At 31.4% G+C, this 21,226-nt stretch overlaps 1 protein-coding gene across 1 annotated transcript in view; it reads right to left on the bottom strand.

Moving 5' to 3' along the window:
- LOC129218861 (paired box protein Pax-1-like) overlaps positions 1-17,089 on the bottom strand; it is a 55,265-nt gene extending 38,176 nt beyond the window's left edge. The window contains exon 1 of the mRNA XM_054853182.1: positions 16,992-17,089. Coding sequence (XP_054709157.1) covers positions 16,992-17,004 — 13 coding nt within the window. The 5' untranslated portion in view covers positions 17,005-17,089. The remainder of the gene's footprint in view (positions 1-16,991) is intronic.
- Between the last annotated feature and the right edge of the window lie 4,137 nt (positions 17,090-21,226).

Here is a 21,226-nt window from a genome sequence, read left to right as displayed (position 1 = left end):
ATTTGCAGGCACAAATGTCAAACAAACTCATAGCCTCTGCTTTAAATTTGCCTAGCTTTGACTGTAAAAGTTGCGTCTTTATATTCTTAGCATTTTTTGTTGTGCTATTATATTTAGAATAATAATATAAAATCATGGTAATCACTCTCCTTATCGAAAAAACGGGAAGGGAAGCATGCTCCCAAATATCAATAACTTTTTTTGCTACTGCAGCGGCCAAACTTGCAGAAGATGGTTGCTTACTTCCTTCTCCCTTTATTTGCATTCTAGTGATTTGATAAATCTGATAATGTCCTCATATGTTGGAAGAAATAAAGCATCGGGAGAAGACACATCTTTTCCAGGTCCAAATAGAAGACTACTTGTGCTTGCTCGCGTTACTTTCTTTTTCGCACGTTTCTCCATAACAGTCGCGTTGTATACCAAAACAGAGATAATAATGCAATGACAAAAATTCGAAATTTCTCTTTAACACGTTCTGCAGTGAACAATCGAATGCTCAGAAACATATATAAAATCGTTATAAAATAATCTTAGGAATAATAGAAGCAGTTGAGCGCCGTTTATTAACAATTGGAACCGAAGATTGAAAAATTAGCATCTTATGTAACTATTTTTTATTTAAATGTGTGCATTTTTCAAAATTGGCGTACAAATGTCGCATAAAATTGATTGAATTTTCACGTATTGCGTAACATTTCAGTATTTACTTTTTTCGAAACTACTTGATTTTTTTTTTTTTTCATTTTTCTCAAGTTTCAGTCTTAAAGGAGCGTAGCTAAATGTTCTACGAAGTGTATAAAATTCTTTGAGGATTTCAACTAATTCACTGACAGATACTTCTAATGTTTGCTGAAACTAGCTTCAAACTTTTATTTTTGCCCCCCCCCCTTTTTTGGACAAAAACGTGCATTTTTGCCCCTTTTTTTTTGTTTTTCAAGGTCAAATAGCGCCGGCTAAATATTAAACAAATTTAGCGAAATTTTTTATGGGTAATAACGGGCCCATATAGCAACTTTTCCGCACTATCCAAAAACAGATTTCCAAAAAAAGTTTTTTCGACCCACCCTACTGCGCATGGATCGGAAATTAAATTTCATTGCGCTGTCTTTTCAGTATTATTATTGATACTTTCTTTAATTTTTTTCATGCGTTTGCATCAAAAACATTTCCGTGCCGTATAATTTCAAATTCTTCAAATCTATTATATGTAATTCAAAGAACCAATAAGATATGTAGGGGAAGGTTGCCGTCAATGCATCGCATAACAGTTTTCGATTTTTTTGGAAGGAAATCCAACTCAAATTTCACGTTAATTATAGGAACAATTTGTCAGTATATTTCTCTTTTAATAATAATATTCACTTTCATGATAAACATACACAATAAAGAATGAAAATTAAAAATGAATATTTTAGCAAGCGGTCCATTCATGGCTACCGGTTGCTATGGATGGACCACCGATTTTCCACCGATGGACCACATTCTCAAATTAAAAAATCAATGCGTAACTTACAAATATTTATAACAGGTGATTAACAAACACTATAAATAACAATAAGTTATAGAAAAGAAGAGAAATTTTTTAAGGTATAGAAACGTTTATTTTTCTTAAATGTGATATTTTTGGATAAGAGGAACACACACACAAAAAAAAAAAAAAAAAGAAATCCAGCACTCACACAACACACAGCTGTTGTCATCATACCTCGTTCATCACTTGATATTTTCCCAACCTGTGCCACACTGTTCTTAGCTAATATCTTTTCAAACTCTTTTGAACTGTTGAGAATTTTGTTAAATCGATTTTTAAAATTTTCGTTTGACGCAAGATTGTACTTGCTCTCTAAAATCTCAGAGAGCATTTTTGACCGTTTTATTACTGAAACCAGGAGCTCAAGTCTCACCACAGACTATAGTACTAATAGACTTTTTGTCTTAATTAAATCTATGGGACATTCAACTTTTCTCAGCCATTTGAAAGGACAATTCCCCCAATTTTTCCGAAGTAATTTCAAAATCTTCTCTAGTTCAAAAAAAAAAAAAAAAAAAAAAATCACTAATCATATTCCTATTTCGGAGGGCTTATCTCCTAAATTCTTAATAAACGACTAAGGTAACAACAAACCGGTTTTTATCTTCCATACGACTGTTTAAAGTTGCTTTCAGGACTCTATATCGTCGGCAGACTTCGTTAAGGTCCATACCACCATTTCTGTAAGCTACTGTAGCACGTTACAAGCTCTCACTTGTCCACTGGCCATAATACTAATTTTTGTATTTTTTTGGAATAGTAAAAGTTTTTGAAACTGTATTATTATGTTTTAAACTTTTAATCAATTTTATAAAAAAATTGCCTTGAAATTATAATGAAATATAAGAGTTTTCATGAATTACTGAGATTTTTTTTTTAATTCTCATATTTATTTTCAAACAATTGAGTAATTTTCAAATGTAATTGAGCTGAAATTACAGCAATATTTGAGATTTTAACATGAGTGAAACACTCTGTCAGGTGGTCCATTCATGGAAACACCTAGTGGTCCAATGGTAGCAACTGCGTCATTTTGAATATTCTTAGAGGTGTTACTGCTGTGACGAATCATGATGAAACATGAAGTATGGGGAATTTTACTTGAATAGGTACACTTTTAAGTCAGTGTTTGCGTTTAGATGATCAGTGATATTCAAAGCATGTTATAATTAAATGAAAAACTTAAGATAATAGTAGAAATATTTTCTGACCGATTAACAATATGATTAAATAATTTTAGCTACTTGACGAATTTGCAGTATACTGTTTTCAGACAAAGGAAGGTACTTTTCTCCGCACGCACCCCACCTCTTAGCCGTAGGCCTTAGGTTCCACCGCCCGGGGGGTCCGCGTAGCGGGCCCCCCGCACGGCTGAGTGCGGCGGTCGATAGTCGTATCATGCTACGGACGCGCTTGGTACTTATTGCGCCGGGGAAGGTCCCCGTGCTGGGCGCCAGCCCAGCTGGGAGTTTACCCCTTAATGTGTGGGTCTTGCTCACCGTGAGATACGGTATATCTCCCCGTACCTCGTTAGTGTGCCATGACCCCCACAAAGGAAGGTACTAAAACTGATTACGCGTCTGCACGAACTCTGATACGGGAAATATCTTCGCGGTCAAGTCATGGAATCGGTTCATTGACGGTAGCCTTCCCGTATGATTCAAATCTAATTACTGAATTGAAAGCATAAGAATGGTTGTTATTGTAATAGCATGTCTCTGAAGTTTACAAGAAATATTCACACTAAAAAACAAGTTCTTGTGCGTTTTTTCGATTAGTGTCAACTTAGGGTAGGTTCTCGTGAAGAATAAAATATGGGCTATGTTGTTCTAATAGGATCTATAGCCCTTTTTAATTGTGAATCTAACATAGGGACAAAGTTTTCTACACGAAAAAATTCAGGAACATATTTATGTAAATATTATTGCAAAATAGATCGCTTATAGCGCGGAGAATGTTTTACTGCATAGTATATAAGAAAACGTAAGCGATTGCAGCACGAAATGGTTCACTTTTAAGCTTACGGCTTAAATCATAAAATAATCTGTCTTTCGAGCTCTTCCCATTGAGTCTCATTTCGCCCATGGTTGAAGTACCGGACTACTAACATCGAGAGAGTCGAATCGGACTCCATCGCTTGTATCTCGTTCCATTTCAGCCACACTTAAGTTTTTTATCGTAACATTACTCACATTTGAAAAAAGGATTTTACAATAGAACGCGCTGGATGGCGGAAGAGCATAGAGTACTTTATGTTTAATAAGCTGTAAAAAAATAAGTTTGAAACAGAATATGCTAAAATTAAAGATACAAATACACTGAATCATCCTTATTTTATAAGTTGTAATATTTGTTCATAAAGAAATATAACGTACAGACAGAGGGAGAGAAAAGAAAATATATGTAGGAAAGTCGAAATGTCCTCTCCCCTCCCTCCCCCTGGGCCGGGGCAAAACGGAATCATCTATACAGTAGTTAAATTCAACTTTCTTCCAAAACGTGGTCGCCTGTCCTTTTTTCTGTAAAACCTTAACCAATTACAGCACGCGTTTTTTTTTCTAAGAAACTACCAAAACATCACTAAGCTTTTTTTTTTTTTTTTTGAGAGAGAGAGAGAGAAAAGTGAATATACAGAAAAATTGTAAATTACTTTTCGCTATTTCGATTGGGGGGAGGGGCAAATAGGGAGCGTGGGGTGTGGTAAAAGTAATTTAAAAAATATTATACAGCCAAAGAACGAACTTTTTTTTACATATTTATTTTAAAATTTTAAAATACTAAAATCAAATTGTCATGCAAGCTTAGCGCGATAAAAACTGACACACCACCTTTTCTGCACCGAAAAACTGCTTTATAGCAGAGAATTCCAAACGAACTTATAGCTAGTCATGAAAATTCAGCACCTTTTGAAAAAAATTCTCGGACCGGTAATGTTTTTTCTTCTTTTCTTAAATTTTTTGTAAAAAAAATCGATTCTCAGAGCGCCAAAAATTTAAGAAAAAGAAACGATATGAGACCGGAGAATTTCCACCCCCTATCCCCCGGGGCTGTTTATTTTATTATTATTTTTTTTCAATGTTTCTTTCGCAAAAAAAAAAAAAACTTTTGACTCTCGGACCGTTGCGGAAAAGGTTATCTGGCCGCTGAGATTGTTTTCTTTTTTTTTTTAAATAAATAGAAATGAATAATAACAAATAAGTATGTAAATAAATAAAACTTTACTTGATATTAAAAATGTGTCATAAAACATTTGTATGTAACGGTTAGAGATAGCGAATTTTTGTAATAACTATTCGTAAGTAAGTAAGCATTTCAGAAAAATCATGGACACATTTGAACATTAATCACAAAATTCACCCAAAATACGTCGAATCGTTTTTTTTTTTCTTTTTTTCTTTTTGAATAAGATTTTTTTTTTTAAATATAGAAGGAGTAAAACTCTCTGAGAACCGGCGCAGTTTTACTGCGGACCGGGGCGGGTCCAGCGTACCACCGGTTGAGAATCGCCGCTCTATGGTAATAAATTTAAATTTAATCTAACGTAACTATGTTTACTAGAATAGATCACAAACGGGCACTAACAATAAAATAACGCTCGATACAAGATGTCCGAGTGAGACACAAGTTTGCAAATTTGCCGGTAAAATTCAATTGTACCAGACTCGTGCAAATGCGTTAAGTTGCTTAGTAAAATGTGGTTTAAAATATACAATTTAAAATTCTAATGATTTTCCTATATTTTTACACATTGATAAAAACTTGCCGTTAGTTTAAAAAAGAAAATAAATGAAATCAATTAGAATAAATGTATTTTAGTAGAAAAGTAGTTTACTTTGAAAACTCATCTTCCCTCCAATTATTCATTTATAATATGTCCTTATTATTTTTTAGATTTTGACTTTGACACATAAGTATAATTTGTCGCCTAACCTGGTAAAAATGTAGGCCAATATTTAATTTGATTACTAATAAGAAGCAATAAACGTTTTACTTAGTTCAAGAAATATTTTCTCGGTTTATTTCGTACTTCTTATGGATCTTGACTCATGTCCAATCTAAGTTTTAAAAGAAATTTTGAACTTCAGTGACACTATATTGAGCTTGACACTTCAAGAATTATCAAATTTGGAATAAGAATTAAAGTTCATTAACAACATCTGCAGAAAATGAAACAATACATCTGAAGAAAAGGATTACTTTTGGTTTTGAACATTTAAAAAGGCGTACTTTTTGAAAAATGATTTAAGCACAGAAAGAATTCTGAAGAAATGCTTTGGGTTTTTCCAAGGATTTATTAAGAAAAAGAGAGAAAGAAAAAACAACAACATTTAGTTTTTTCTTTTTTTTTCTTTTCTTTCATATTTCCGTGCATATTTTATTCCCATTCTGGGGAAAGTCAGAGTAGATTGGCTTCAAAACCTATCTCAACATGATATTTTAAAAGGAAAATTCCGTGATCTGTGATGAACGGAGGTTGAACTTTTTCTCTCTCTCAATATACGATTTTTTTTCTTTACATTGCTACTATACGATTTTTTTTTTACATTGCTACTATACGATTTCTTATAAAATAATTTACCGTTCAAAGGAATACATAATTTATACAAAAATGTGTTTTTAAGAACGCCATTTAGTTGTTAAATTCAACTTCATTAAAATAAACACTTTTGAACAAATATTTGGAAATAGTAAACGAAAACTTTTCGTTACGAAGCAAGAAGTCAATTAGAAACTTAAAAATATTAATCCAGGGTATCATAAAGTTTTTTTTTCAAGAAGTATATAATAGAAGAGGATTTATTAAGAATTTTTAACACAATTCTTCATTTTTCACGAAGTAAAATTAAGATTTTTTTGAGTAACAGATATGAAAATGCATGAAAACCATTTGAGGCAGTGAGAAGCAAAGGAATGTAAGTGAACATTTTCAAGTTTTGAGTAAAACGCGCTTGAAGATAACGTCTTATGTAGCCTTTCATTGATTTTTTTCTTCTAAATCAGGCTGTACAGCAAAACCAACGAGGGCTACTGGTACTACCTCTTTCCCCAAGACAGAGGAGAGGTTCCCGTACTATTTGTACTGGTTATCTCCAAATTTTTAATTTTTCCACTTACATCCCTTTGCTTCTCACGCCTCATTTATGAAATTCAAAAAGTCAGATTTTAATCGAGTAATAATACTAATTGAAATAATTAATTTGTCAGAAATATGGTGCATAATATGAAAATTTAAAACATCAATTAAGAATAATGTTTATAGTTATATGTATAATGAAAGTGACAAGTGTTTCCCCCCCCCCCCCCACTAGTATTGAAAAAATTCGTCGTTACAAGTTCAGAATTTGAATTTCATCCCTAAATATAGGAACATCTTTGCTCTGAATACTTGAATCAGTATATTATATAAGCTGAAATACTTTTTATCATATTCTGTTTTCCTTGAAAGAAATTTCATTAAGAAACACTTAAGTTCAAAATTTCATTTTTAAAAATAAATAATATGATTGTCATTAAAATATGTCTCCGATTTTTTAGATGAACCTTTGAATTAAATTTAGCTAAATTAGAAATTTTCACATAATGTCATGTTTACATTCTTCAATAAAGGACATTTGGTAATCATGGTCGAGAAATACATCGTTGGTGTAATTGATTTGATTCGAAAAAATATTATAACAAAGGTTTTACCAAAACAGACATCGAATCTTTATTTCCTTTGCATCCGAGGTCTGTAAGCAAAAGACGAAAGTATTTATTTCCAATACATTTACGAAATAATGCATCAAAGTTTGCCGGACGAAAAGTATAAAATATATTCATATGACAATTCTATCTAATTCGCAACTCCAGAGCTCGAATACGCTTCCTTGCGGTGATAAACAATACTAAAGAAAAAGGTAAAACATTCCATTCCACGTGTTTTCTTTGGGATAAATTACAGGCTTCAGACAGTTTATAGTGTAATGTAATTTCAGAAGAATAAAAAAGAAAGGTTCCCACAAACACGATAAAAAATTATTGCCATTCACTAAGCGTCAAAGCAAGTTTATAAGTTACGGTATTCGTTTGTTTTACCTTTTTCATCCGCCATTAGACAATCTTTTCTTTTTTTTTGGGGGGGGGGTAAAATTACTTTTAACTTGCAGACGATATTCTTTACATTATTATTTAAAAATCATTTAATGCATTGATTTATATTACTTTAGAATCGTTTCGCTTGGTTTAGCTTTAGATATTTATTTCGGTTTTAATATGCTTTGCAATTGATTTGTTGGGAATTTAATTAATTATTTACTTCTCCATTTATTTATTTATTTATTTTTAAATAATATTTTACTTATTATTATTTTTTAGCTACTGTATTTATCTCGTTTTCCCTTATTAATTATTTACTTATTTATATTTATGCAAAACATTAATCGAATTGATTCTGTAGGATCACTTAATGTTTTAAAGGATGAGCTATGAAAACGCATTTTAAAAATTCAATTCAAAGAGGAAAATTGAAGCTCGCAGTAACTAAAAAATGTGTACACTTAAACAATTTCGTTCAATGTTTAACCCAAAAATTGGTATTTATTTGCTGGCTAGATAAAATTGTGCTCGAGTTCACCACAATTTGGTGTTTTCACTAATTCCAAATCTGAATAGAAGGTTGCACCAAAAATAAGCATTTTTAAGGCATTTAAACGCATGGGAAGGTTACACAAAATCCGGACAAACTACAAATTTCAGGAAAGTATTTACATTTTATCTGTCTTTGTACTTTAATACGTAGAGTAACTTAATGTTGCTGTTTTTTAATGTTTTTTTTTTTTTTTTTTCATGTATTCAAATGTTATGCTCACCGAATTTTTATTTCTTATTCCGTCTTGGAAAGAAGGTAAAAGATCTATTCAATCATGGTCATTTGTAGTATTAGCACTCCAAGAAAGAAATGATATATTATTTGTATATGAGTGGATGTAGTGGTTTAGGGTTTCATTGTTGAAACTGTATGAAGTAATCACTTATTTTGAATAAATTATTTAAGATTGCTACTAACAAGATAATCACAGCTGAAGTCTCGGATGAATCCGAAATTTGAATAAATCATGAATAATCTATCAAAAAAGCAAACTTCAGGAAGGTTTTAAATCGTCGTTTTTGTTTAAAATATCATTTCTTTTGTTATCAGTAAAACAAACCATTGCTGCAAATACGAAATGACATGTTTGGTCTCAACTATTGTAATATATTTTATTTTTCAAATCAATGCCTTGATCATTTGTCCACCTTACATCTCGCTCTCGTATTTAGTATGTTATGATTTTTATCAAAATTCATTTTTAATATCTTTTGTTTTGTTTCAATTGTTAAAATCATTGACTTTTTTTCCATAATATTGACAAACAATAACTAATAAATAACCAATGCATCATTCAAATTTACCATTTCAGTCCATACAAAATTAGCTCTTGTAATATAATATACCCGTACTTTAATGGGAGTGCTCATGAAAAGAAAAGTTTTGGATCATCATTGATTTCTCATTTCCTATTAAATTTTTTCACTAAATCGTACTGGAGCTGCTATTACTGGCCCACAAGTATGTTGAGAAATTAATTTATTTTAATTTGTAAGATTGAGTTAGACGAAATTTCTATAAGGAAACGACGACACATTCTTAAACCATGTTTCCGCTCGATAAAAGAATCCGAATTCTGAGCGAGTAACTATTGTCATTCGTCAAGGCTATGATGAATATAATTATTTATTACGTAAGAATGCAACGTGAAATTAAAAAAAAAATAATGCTTGCATTTTCGCCGTATTAACATCGATTCTGTTTTTAATTTAAATTGACACGGATTAAAATTTTGATTCTTTGAACAGATGATATGATAAATGACATCATGATCAATATAAAAACTTAAAATATGTGTGAATAAGAGAAAGAATTCAAAGAAAACTTAAATTAGCAGAAGTGTTGATAACGAATAAGACACAGAAAGGCATTTCTAAAAAATAATCATAAAAAATCTTGTTAATAACTATGAATTATGAGTAATGTATCATTAATACATCCATGACAGTTAACTTAGCAACACAACTTCAAACTCTTCAATATGATCGTTGACTTATAAAAGATAAAAAGACTTGAAAAAAAAATGCACTCTCCAAACAAGATTACGAAATAAGTTTTCTATTGTATATTTTATTTATAAAATGTTGCCAGTATTCTACAAAGTCAATAGCTTCATTCAATAACTCTAAAGTTAATACTTGGAAGATTTTTTTTGAAATTGTTGAAATTGTTTTCGCTGCAATGCAATATTTTATGCAATATCGCAAATGATATAAATTATATGATGCTGTAAGGAACAAAGGTGGAGTTTTTAAGCATTTAAAAGTTTTCTTTTTCTCTTTTTAAAGTACACTACTTTTAGGAAAATACTTTATGTTGCATCCTACTTCTGACATGACCCTAAGTTATACCTTAAAAGACAGGATCACTATGAACCTGGCTAAAAAATCATTTTAAATAATTAATATTTCTCAGTTTGGATAATACAATGCAGAGTGTGGCAGAATCATTTAGCACATTTCTTGCTGGATTCGAAATAAAGAACAAATTAAGGTACATACAAGTTTCTTTTTTGTTTTGCTTTAAAGATAACATAATTAGTCTTATACAACTGAATTTTACACTTTTTCACACAGGCAGGTACATGACACAATAGCATTTCTAGGAAAATTTACTGAGTGATATAGTCTAAATCGCTACGGTACAGGAAAAAGCAAAGTGTGTTTTATGGTTCTATGAATGGCAAATCTGTTTTAACAGAGTGTGGCAACTCCAGTTCTGGATATTGATGAGCTAAAACAATTAATCATTCAAGTCTTTGGAGGAATAATTCCGAGCATCGCAAAGCTCTTGGCGTGAAATTGAATTTCGACTTGATATTTTGTGTGCCCCACTAACGGAGCCAATGTGAAACTCTATAATATTGAATACTGTGTTGCATAAAACTACAACAAGTGCAATAAAGTTATTAAAATAGGAGTGGGCAGTTCTAAATAGAGATATTGTGACTCATAGTTACTCTGAATGATTGCACGCTTTTTGTTAACAACATTGATGAGCTAAAAAAATGAATCATTCAAGTCATTGGAGGAAAAATTCTGAAATGCTACAAAACAGTAGGCCTGAAATTGAAATTCAGCTTGATCTTTTGTGGGCCACTAACGAAGCTAGTTCATGTAAGACTTTTTAATATTTAAATCTGTGTGATAAAACTACAACAAATGCGATAAAACTATTAAAATAGGAGTGAGCAGCTAAATAGAGAAACTGAGGCTGAAAGTCACCCTGAATGACTTTTCACTCTTTGTTTTATCTCTAATAACATGGGTAAACTAATAAAAATATCTAGTTGTAACACTAATAATTAAAATTCTAACATTTATCAGTTATGTTCAAAACTTCCTGAAAAAGAAGCCGCATATAGCATTTGAGCAGTGCAGCACTACCAATTTTATTAAAACATTTAAAAAAAATCTCATGTAATCTTTCCCTAATTTAGCATTTCTCCCTCGCTCCCCTGACTCACGAAACTACACTTTTTCTTTTTTGTATAACCTCCATTCAAATTAATTTTTATCTACTGTTAATCAGACAAAAAAACTGTTGTAGCTATTCATTGCAATGCCATCTTGAAATACATAGATAATATCATATTTTTTCGTGCAGTTTCTTAATTATGTTGATGTCTCAGACAATAATTTAAAATGAATAGGCACTTTTACGCATATATTGGGTTGTTCGGAAAGTCATTTCGTTTTTTTTTGGGGAACATGAAAGACAGTTTTCGTATAATGAATAAATATTTTATTAAATTATATATTGGCCATTCTGGTCCAACACCTTTTGCCATCTTTCTGGCAGTAACATAATTCCCCTCTCATAAAAGTTTTGGTCCTTGCTGGCAAGAAACTGGTTCAGGTGGTTTTTGACATCTTCATTTGAGGTAAAGGTTTTGCCATCCAAAAAATTTTGCAGGGACCGGAACAAATAGTAGTCGGAAGGCGCCAGATCTGGAGAATATGGTGGATGTTGCAGTACGTCCCATTCAAGCTGTAAAAGTTTTTGGCGAGTGACCAAACTTGTGTGAGGCTCCGTAAGGATATGGGGCACCCACACATCGAGCTTCGAGGTTAAGCCCATGCCTTTCAAATGGCCATAAACAGTCGAATTCGACAAATTTAATCTCTCACCGATCTCTCGTGTGGTTATTCGCCGATTTGCATCAACTAATGCCTTTATCGCATCTTGGTCAGCTTCGACCGGCCTTCCAGACCGTGGTGCATCTTCGACATCAAAATTGCCGGATCGAAATTTTGCAAACCAGTTCTGGCACTGGCGTACTGTTAACACGCCTTCTCCATACACATCCGTCAATTTTTTTCTCGCTTGGACAGCATTTTTACCTTTTCTGAAGTAAAAAAGTAAAATATGACGAAAATGCTGCTTATTGCTCTCCATATTTAAAAGGGCACCAACCAAAACTACTGCGTAGAATTAATAGAACTTTTTCACACACAAGCCTTGCAATATCAGCTCTCAAGACATATAATGGTTATGCGGCTTAAGTGTGAAGTTGGTTTCGAAAAAACGTAATTAAGTCCTCTGACGGGAAAAAACGAAATTACTTTCCGAACAACCCAATAGTATGATTGCATCAACGCAATTATATCTGAGATTTGAGAAACGATAAGTTTGGATGTTAACAGAAGGGGCCATGACTAATATAATGCAAAACGAAGTCTTAGTTTTAATTTAAGAAATGAAGTTTGCTTAAAAATGTCAAAAACACTAAACTAAATGCAGCATCAAGCAAATATTTTGTGAAAATCATAAATGTAACATTTAAATAATCCCCTTTCTGTCATTATTTTAAATGCTAACTATTTTTGGAGCTTCTTCCTCTAATATTTCATTTGTTTACTTGACAAAAGTAGTAAAAAAAAGATTATTTCATAACACTTTTAGTTACCTATTTTTACAGTTTCGATATTTAAATAATACAAGCAGTTCTTGGACTTCGAAGTGCAAGTTCATTTTATATTTGTAGATTTTTTAATTAAAATTATAAATTTTTAAGAAAAAACGATATTTTTCATTTGTGTAATTCTTTGTTTCCTATATTAATCTTCTATGTAGGAAATGGTTGCCTCAAAAAGTTGGTTTTCGTCTACAAGGAGCATCTTTTCTAAATGTTTCTTCAACATTTTTTTTATCTTAAAAAGTGATATTTTCATTATTTTACCTAATTGAAGTCATTTCAATATTTTTATAGCTATATTGTACTTTAAAAGAATTAGTTAAAAGCGCTCTCAAATGAAAAATAAATGTTAAAAAATGTTTTGAGATTCATCCTCCTTGCTTAAACGAAAGTATAGAACTGCTATTTTAAAGGTGAATTAGTTTATTTGCAGTAAAGTTGGCTGCATTTTCTGTATACTTTAGATTTACACGTTCACTGATTTGAGAGAAGACTCAATTCCAATTAAAGTTTTGAAATTTCTTTTGGAGGAAAAAAAAACTTAGGGAAAAAACATATTCTATATCCTTTAATTTTCTTAAAGAAATGAAAATATATATAAAAAAAAGAAAGAAAGAAAAGGGAAAAAAAAAAAATAAAATCCTTTGCTTAGCGAGACTTTAATTTTTAGAAATTGCATTTCCTCAACTTTATCGTTGAAATGTAGTATCTTAGTTTTTATTCTTATTAAAGTTTAAACTTCACAAGTTAGAGTTTTGCAACTTTTGTTATTCTCTGTTACAGAAACTATGTTTTGTGCAATGAAATGTACTGGACGAAAAATGTGACGGTTAGTACTGAGGTTTTTACCACAGCAATCCCTGCACTAGATAAAACATATTTATATTTAGAGAGACGGTAAAATGTTTCTAAGTAGCAAGATTTTGGTTTAATCTAAAACGTTTAACTATCTGTTACCAGAATATTTTTACACCAATGATAAAAAATGAAATTTATACTTTAAATCCATTTGCTCTTCCTTATAAACATACAAATGTACGATTGAACAAATTAGCAATGCGGGTTAAAAAATCCAACACACGATGTATAATATATTTTTTACCCTTTTAAGGCAATTTAAACTTTCTAAAAAAAATCTTGAAGTTATAGAACAATGATGTGTACGTGATGCAGGTGTGACAGTATAATTACCCCGCAATGTACACAAATCTTTATTTTTTTAACTCCAAAAAAAAAAATTGATGCTTCGTGTTATAATTATTATATTATGGTTATGGTACTTATTCAAATAGATGAAAATTGAGAACCAAAGTTCTAAGTTCCGAGAATAAAGTGCAAATATATACGTAAAAATGTCACACCGGCGCAAATGAATTGAGCAACCTAAATGCTCTCTCCAAATTTCGAGCGTAATTACCCTACCATGTGCGGCATTGCTTCATGTTGCATGCCGCTGCATCAGTGGATATGAGATCGAAATAAAGTAGAATAAAAAAAAAATATATAAAAAAAAATCTTAAAACGTTTTTGAAAATTAACAGATTGCAAACTGTTTCCTATGCTTTGGAGTTATACTTCATTTACAAAACAATTATTGATTATTTTGTGTAAATCTGACTAGCTATTTATATTTTCCTAGGTGAACACACAAAATATTTTTTTCTTCAATATTCATTGCCCCTTTCTAAATCTTTGAGCGATTATTAAATATGACCTAAGTAACACATTTTGATTATTTGTTGAAAACAAATTTCTAGCAAAAAAACTATAAATTCCTCAACACTTCTAGTGCATTCACTTTTTCATAATTTTTAGAACTTTTTGTTTCTATCTCTTCGTTAGGTACTAAAAAGAGATATGACCATCCAATTTGGAAATAATTAATTAAATCAGATTTTATGGGTAAATGTTTGAGTAATTCCCCCGAAAAACGTGCTTTTTGCCCCCTAACTTTAATTGATCATTATTTGAAAACCACATATTGCGTGTACATTGAGCTTTTAAAGATTTATATCACAATAACATGTTCAATTACCATTTTTGCTAAGTTTCAAATGTATAAAGTTTATAGCTTTTTCGCTAGAGCTGTTGGCGTAAATAAAACTTTGAAAACGTGGTTATGAGAAAATCAAGAAAGAGAAAATAAATTTCAATTATGAGCAATGCAGTTGAGTTTAGAAAATTTCTTCTAGTTTTCTCAATAATTCATAATTTTAAAAAACAATTGCAGATTTCGAAAGAACATTTGGGCTCTCTAAATTTATCAAAATCTCAAAATTGACTTTTTTTTCAAAAATTAGGGTATTCGCCTTCCCGTCATTTCCCAACTTTTCCTTATGTGCTGAAAATTCTTGGTCACATAAAAAGACACTGTAAAGAAAGAAATAATAAAATTTAAGAAAACTTTTTTGTGACACGAGTACATTTATTTGTAGCATTGAAACAGAAGTCAGTTAAATATTCATCTTAAGGTTTTCTTTTAGAGATTATTTAATGCTCAATGAAAAGGGTGGGAACTTGCCATTCTTAATAACAAATTTAATTAGCAAAATACACTATCAAAGTATGTAAAATTTCTGCATCCAAATAACAACAAATGTACAAAAGAACATAAGAAGTGAACGATAAATTAAAAAAAAAGCCTTGATCTTCAAACTTGAGATTGAAGAAGCAAACAAGCGGGATAAAGCTTTGACGCGGGAATATCACACAATTTCTGCGTGAAATAGCAAAGAAATGTGAAGACTTTTAAAGTTATCTTTAAGTGCACGAAATATATAGTAGCTTGTAGCTCACGATTTTACAAAATTTACAACTTTCTCAGGCGTCTGAAAAGCTTTCAACACAGTTTAATTATTAGTAGAAATTGAGTTTTTGCAACTAAAATATTCATTTTTTAAATTTTATAATTCACTCAATCACAGGAAAATGAACAAAGTATTTTTGAATACAGGCAATTTTCTACTATGAAACAGTTTTCTCTAGCTGCTCGCATCTTCAAATTACTTATTTTACTGATTTATATCCCCTCCGGAAAAAAAATATGTATACATCCCCCCCCTTCCCATACGTTTTACTCGATTGCATGGCTGGACACGGACATTTAATGATAACATTCCCTCCATGCATTAACTTCTTAACGAAATTTGTTTGGATAACATCAAAATATTGTCCACGAATAATTTTCGATACAAAAATAATGTATAACGATTGAGAAGAAAGCAGCAAGTGAACAATTTTATTGGAAAACGGAATCATTTGATAAGAGCATTAAACGTCTGAATTTATTCAATACCAAAAACATTTAAAGATGCATATATATTGATTCAAATTTAAATTCTTTGATCTAAAGTCGTTCTGGAATTTCCTCCCCCCCCCACACACACAAAAAGGAAAAAATAGTCTACACACATGCTTTGCACTCTGTGTTGTATACAAGTATGTTCTCTGTGAAAGGATCTTCCTCATTTGGCATGGTGAACAAATAGTATTTTTCAGATAAGAACCACTTAAAAGTTTTGACGTTTGTGAGACGTCTCACTGAGCACATGTGGGAATTGCTTATGAATGTTGAAATTTTTCGCTATCATTAATAAAAAAGCTGCCTGCTCTAAGAGGAAGAATGAATGTGATATAAGGTACTCTCTCCCTCTCACACAAAGTACTAAACAAGCAAAGGAGTAAAAATTGATCAATTGAAGTAAGGGGGTAAGAAGAAAGGGGAATACCCTTGACGAAAAGGGGAGTAAATACTAAAAGAGAAAAAAAACTTGACATAACTAACAAAAATGATAGAAGAAACTCCTCCGTTTTGGGACAAAATATGCTCCTAACAAACCCTCGGTAGGTGCAGCTGCCAAGCAGCACAATTTATAAAAACATTTCAATGAAAGTTTAAAGAGTTTGAACTTAGCATACGTTTTACTCAGAACTTCCAGTCTCATCCTTCTGCTTCTCACTGCATTCTTTTTTTTTTAAATGGTAAACAAGCGTCAAGAAAACTAAAAACACCAGTTTTTAAATTTTTTTCGGTTTCAGTGATTTAAAAAACATATACACCCACATCAAAAGTATGGAAAATATTAAGAAAAATAAATTATGTTTGTTACACTTGATGAGTATTTCTTTACTTATTACTGCTTCTTTATCTCAAATTATAGCAGTCCTTAGTTATTTTTCATTTTTGTAAACGATTCAAGAAATAAAACGTACTGTTTAAAAATCGCTTTTGATTAAAACAGAAAACGATCCCTTTTTGGAAGTTTTTGTAGATGGAATAAAAAGATTAAAAGTGTTTTTAATGAGTGGGTTTTTTTTTTACAAACCTTTTAAATCATTACTTCTTTCCATTCCTTGCAATCAATGTAGTCAAAAAAATTAATGAGCAGAAATTTAAAAGAATCCGAACTCACCCATTATAAGCATCCAGAAGTCTAGTCCACGTGCTCTACTCCCAATGTTCTGTTTACTCTTTTGACTATCGAATGTAGTAGGCGGAGTGAATCCACTGGGCCGACTCCACTCTCGCTACGCTTCGTTATTACTGAAGTACTCTTCAGCTACGCTCCCCTCGCTGCACATGGATGCGGATATTTGTCTTCGCTTCGCGCTCGCTTATTGGCCCGTTCATCCGTCAATCACATCCTGAACCGGGGGGGGGGGGGGATCCAGAGAAATGTCTTGAGTTTCGAAATCCGAGGGTGAAGAAGCTACTGCTGAATCCGACTTGTTTTGACATTTGTCGGCACTGGGAATGACAATGCTTTCCGAGTAGTTGCAAATGAGTTTAATTGTTTTCAGATAACAATAAATCAACATTTTTCTAACTTTACGCCAACTTACTCCATTTTTTTTTCCATTTTCTGAAAATTTCGTTTGTTATCTCTTTAGAACAGTAGTGATCAACCTTATTTAAACCAGGGGCGATAGCTCATATCAAGATCCAGCTCGTGGGTCAGAACATATACAAAATTTATTTATGTCATTTATTTTTCTAGATAGAATGGGAAAGTGAAAAAAAATTACAAACCAAAAATTTCTGTTATCATTACTCATTTTATTGATGAGAACTTAGCATGTTTTTTAGAAACCAATTTATGATTAATTGACTTCAAATTTGCCACAATTATCGAATGAAGAGGATCAGTTAGTTTTGGTAGGTTTCAGAATATATATTTTTCGCTCGGTAGCATTAAACACAGCGACCACCATAACTTTCGCGGCCACATGTGGCCCGCGGGCCGTAGGTTGTGCACCACTGATTTAGTATTTTATTTTGTGCAATAAAAACTGTTTTATGGTCTTCTTAAATTTAAGTATATATTTTAATCAAATCCTGTATAGCCTCTGCTTGAATCATTAAGTCTTAACAATAGTACTTGTGAGCACAAAAAACTTTCGCTTAAAAATTGCAAAATATAGAAGCAATCTTGAGAGATTTCTAGTAAAAATTGTGCAGATAAAATACACCATCAATCAAACAATCACTTTTTGTTTAACACAGCTAGCAGATTTGAAAATATTTCGCTACAATTATTTCGATTTGCGACAAAACTAATTCACATTCCTAAATATTACACATATACTAAATGCTTTAAGTTTACTTTTATGCAACTAAGTGGTGACAAGAAAGAAGAAACAAACTTGCATACTGACACCTTTTTATTTATTTTTGAAACGTATGCCTCATCACAGTTAACTTACTTGTATTTTATTGTAAAAGTAACTATCCTACACATAGTGAAATATTTTTTAAAATAGGATATTATACACTATTAAAACTGCGGGTCGCATTTGGCACCTTTTAGGAAGAAACGTTATAGCACCATCAGCACCTTTTTAAGAGTGCCTTTTTCGCTCCCTATGGCACCCTTAAGGAGATGCCGCTAGTGCTTAAACGTTTTACCCTAAACGCTGCCAAATGCAACCCATAGTTTTATGGTTGAGTGAGCATTGAAATACTCTCCTATGAGTTTTGTGCTTTGGTTTTAACATAGGAGACAATAAATTGCACATTTTACAGATTTTTCTTTGTGTATACAAAGCAATAAATAAATAAATGTGTGCTATTCATGTTTGAAAGGCAATGGTTTTCTATGGAAATTATTTTATTTTATTTCACTTCTGTAATCCGTTAGTTTCTAAAAACCTGAAAAGTGACTTTTTGATATTTTTGGATATTAATTTTGGTTTTTGTTTCCATTTAAAGGGTGACTGCCATCATAGCCCTATGTCATTAATATTAATCATTTTCGTTCTCGGAGCTCAGATTTTAATTCATAGTACTTAAGAGGCCTTTGTTAGCGAAATAGTCAGAGTAAAACGTGCGTGCCTTAAGATCCAGACTAGAATATAGGCATGATTTTACATGCGTGCCTGCAGGGGCGAACTGGGTCCCTCAAGAGGGCGCCAAACTTGGATTTCCAAAGGGCGCAGTAAAAGAAAACGGAAGACGCAAAAAAAAAAAGTTTAAAGAAAAAGAAAAGAAAAAAAAAAAAGAAAACTAAATAAAAAATGAAAAAAACCCAAAGGCGCAAATAAATAAATAAACCAATAAATAAAATAAATGAAAAGAAAAATCGACTTTAAAAAAATAAAATAAAATAAATAAATAAAAATAACTGACGGCGCAAAATATGCATAAAAAAAAACCACGACGGCATTAAGACGTACAATTTCGAAAAAGAAAAAAATAAAATAAAATAAAATTAATTTGAATTTTTGCATTTTGAATTCAAATTATATTTTTCGCCATCACGAGTGTGTTTGTGTGTGTGTGTAGGCGTGTGTGTTTGTGTCTGTGCAGGCATGACTGTGTATGTATGCGTGTGTGTGTAGGATACGGGCACAAACTGGAGACGGTTTTCGCGAGAGGAGCAGCATCGGGAGGGAGCTGTCGACAGTGGTGCTGAAAGGAAGGCGGGAGGGGGGGGGGGTAATAAAATCATAGGAACGTCATTCAAAGGTCAAGTAAGAACAATAAGGAATTAGTGATTGCTCAAAAAACCGGAAGCGCACACGTTTGAGGACGCAAATAAAGTAAAGTAAAATAGATTTAAAAAAAAAAAAAAGCTCGAGAGCTATATTGGTTAAGACAAGAAGTTCATCCAAAACTAAACAATTCTCCTTTTCTAAGTGCCAACATGGAACTTTCCACTCTACCGACTTCTTCGCAATTTCTCGCCATTTTAAGATTTAAATCATTTAAAATAGAATGCATTATGTCTCAGTAATTTCTACCCATCAATGTTTCTGACTTTAAAAAACGCTTTAAAATCAAGCATTTTAATATTTTTATTTTTTAATATTTTTCAAATTAATTACTTTATTTTCTTTCTTAACAACATGTTAACGAAATGTTAAGTCGTCTTCTTTTTTAGGCTTTTGCGGGAAAGTAGGAAAAAACTCAAGCAATTAAATTAAGTATTATTTATTGTAAATTGAATAAAGAAAAAATGTGAATAGCTTGGACCATCTTCTACCTTGAGCCACCGTATTTCATTTGAAAATATTAGGTTTTAAGACTTTGAAAAGTTGAATGCCTGTCAACGTGTGAACACTAATATATATTTATATATATATTTGTGTGTGTGTGTGCGTAAATATGTATATATATATATATATAATATATATATATATATATATATATATATATAAATTCAAATTGCAGAAAGGAAAAGTTTTGCAATTCATTATTTTTATGCTGTAAAAAAGAAAGATAAATACTTCTTGATATACTCTTTGAAATGTTGTATGTATTTTTGTTTATAAAATTAAGTACTAAGTAAGATATTAAACGAGTTTCCGCTTCATGTACATTTTTGGACATTTTTTGGTAAAAGATATTGTTTCAATGTATGTACCAAGTCTTGTAACTAAGGTTACACTTAGGTAATACAACTGCAATCATATTCCTTCTGTTGTCGCTTTACTCAAGTTGTTTCTATGATAAATGGAGGAGAAAATCTTTAGTTATCCGTAGAGATGTAAAATTTCCTGAAATTTTGAAGTGGTGGAAAAAAAAACCGTTTTTTTACCAGTTTTTTTTCGGGGAAAATTGGAAAAAAATGGAAAATTTGATTTCTTTATGAATAAAATTTGGGTTTCTTAATAGCTCTGTGTTTCTTGTAACATATAAAGGGTTAAGCATTAAAACATATATGCTATCCACACATCTTCTTTTTCTGCTTGACAGAAATACACATAAAGGTAAGATTAATTAAAGAAAAAACCTTTTTGTTTTATAACTGAGTAGAGGGCTTTCATGGTCAAACCTAGAAATAAGTCAAGTCGTCACTCAACCAATAATATTGGGTAATTTGTGTCTAATCATACCAATTACATTTTCTATTTGAGATTGTCTTTGGAACTTCTGAAATTTTGGACTTTCAAACATGATTGATTTTTTTTTGTTTAAAGTCCAAATCAAAACTAAATTGGTTTTTCTTAAGCTGAACCAAAATTAAACTGGAGTTTATGTTTATTCATACGGCCGTGCTAAGCACAGTAATAAAAGTAGTCATATCAGCCCTTTTGAACAAATTTGAGTTATCATAACCAAGTTGTTCTCTGTTTCGTATTTTACTTAATAAATAAAATGTTTTAGGGTCATTTGATCAAGAACTATTGTTTTGAAAAATTCTTAAAA

Source organism: Uloborus diversus, chromosome 3 (genome assembly GCF_026930045.1).
Source record: "Uloborus diversus isolate 005 chromosome 3, Udiv.v.3.1, whole genome shotgun sequence".
Lineage (NCBI taxonomy): Eukaryota > Metazoa > Arthropoda > Arachnida > Araneae > Uloboridae > Uloborus > Uloborus diversus.
This window is presented reverse-complemented; position numbering and strand designations above follow the sequence as displayed.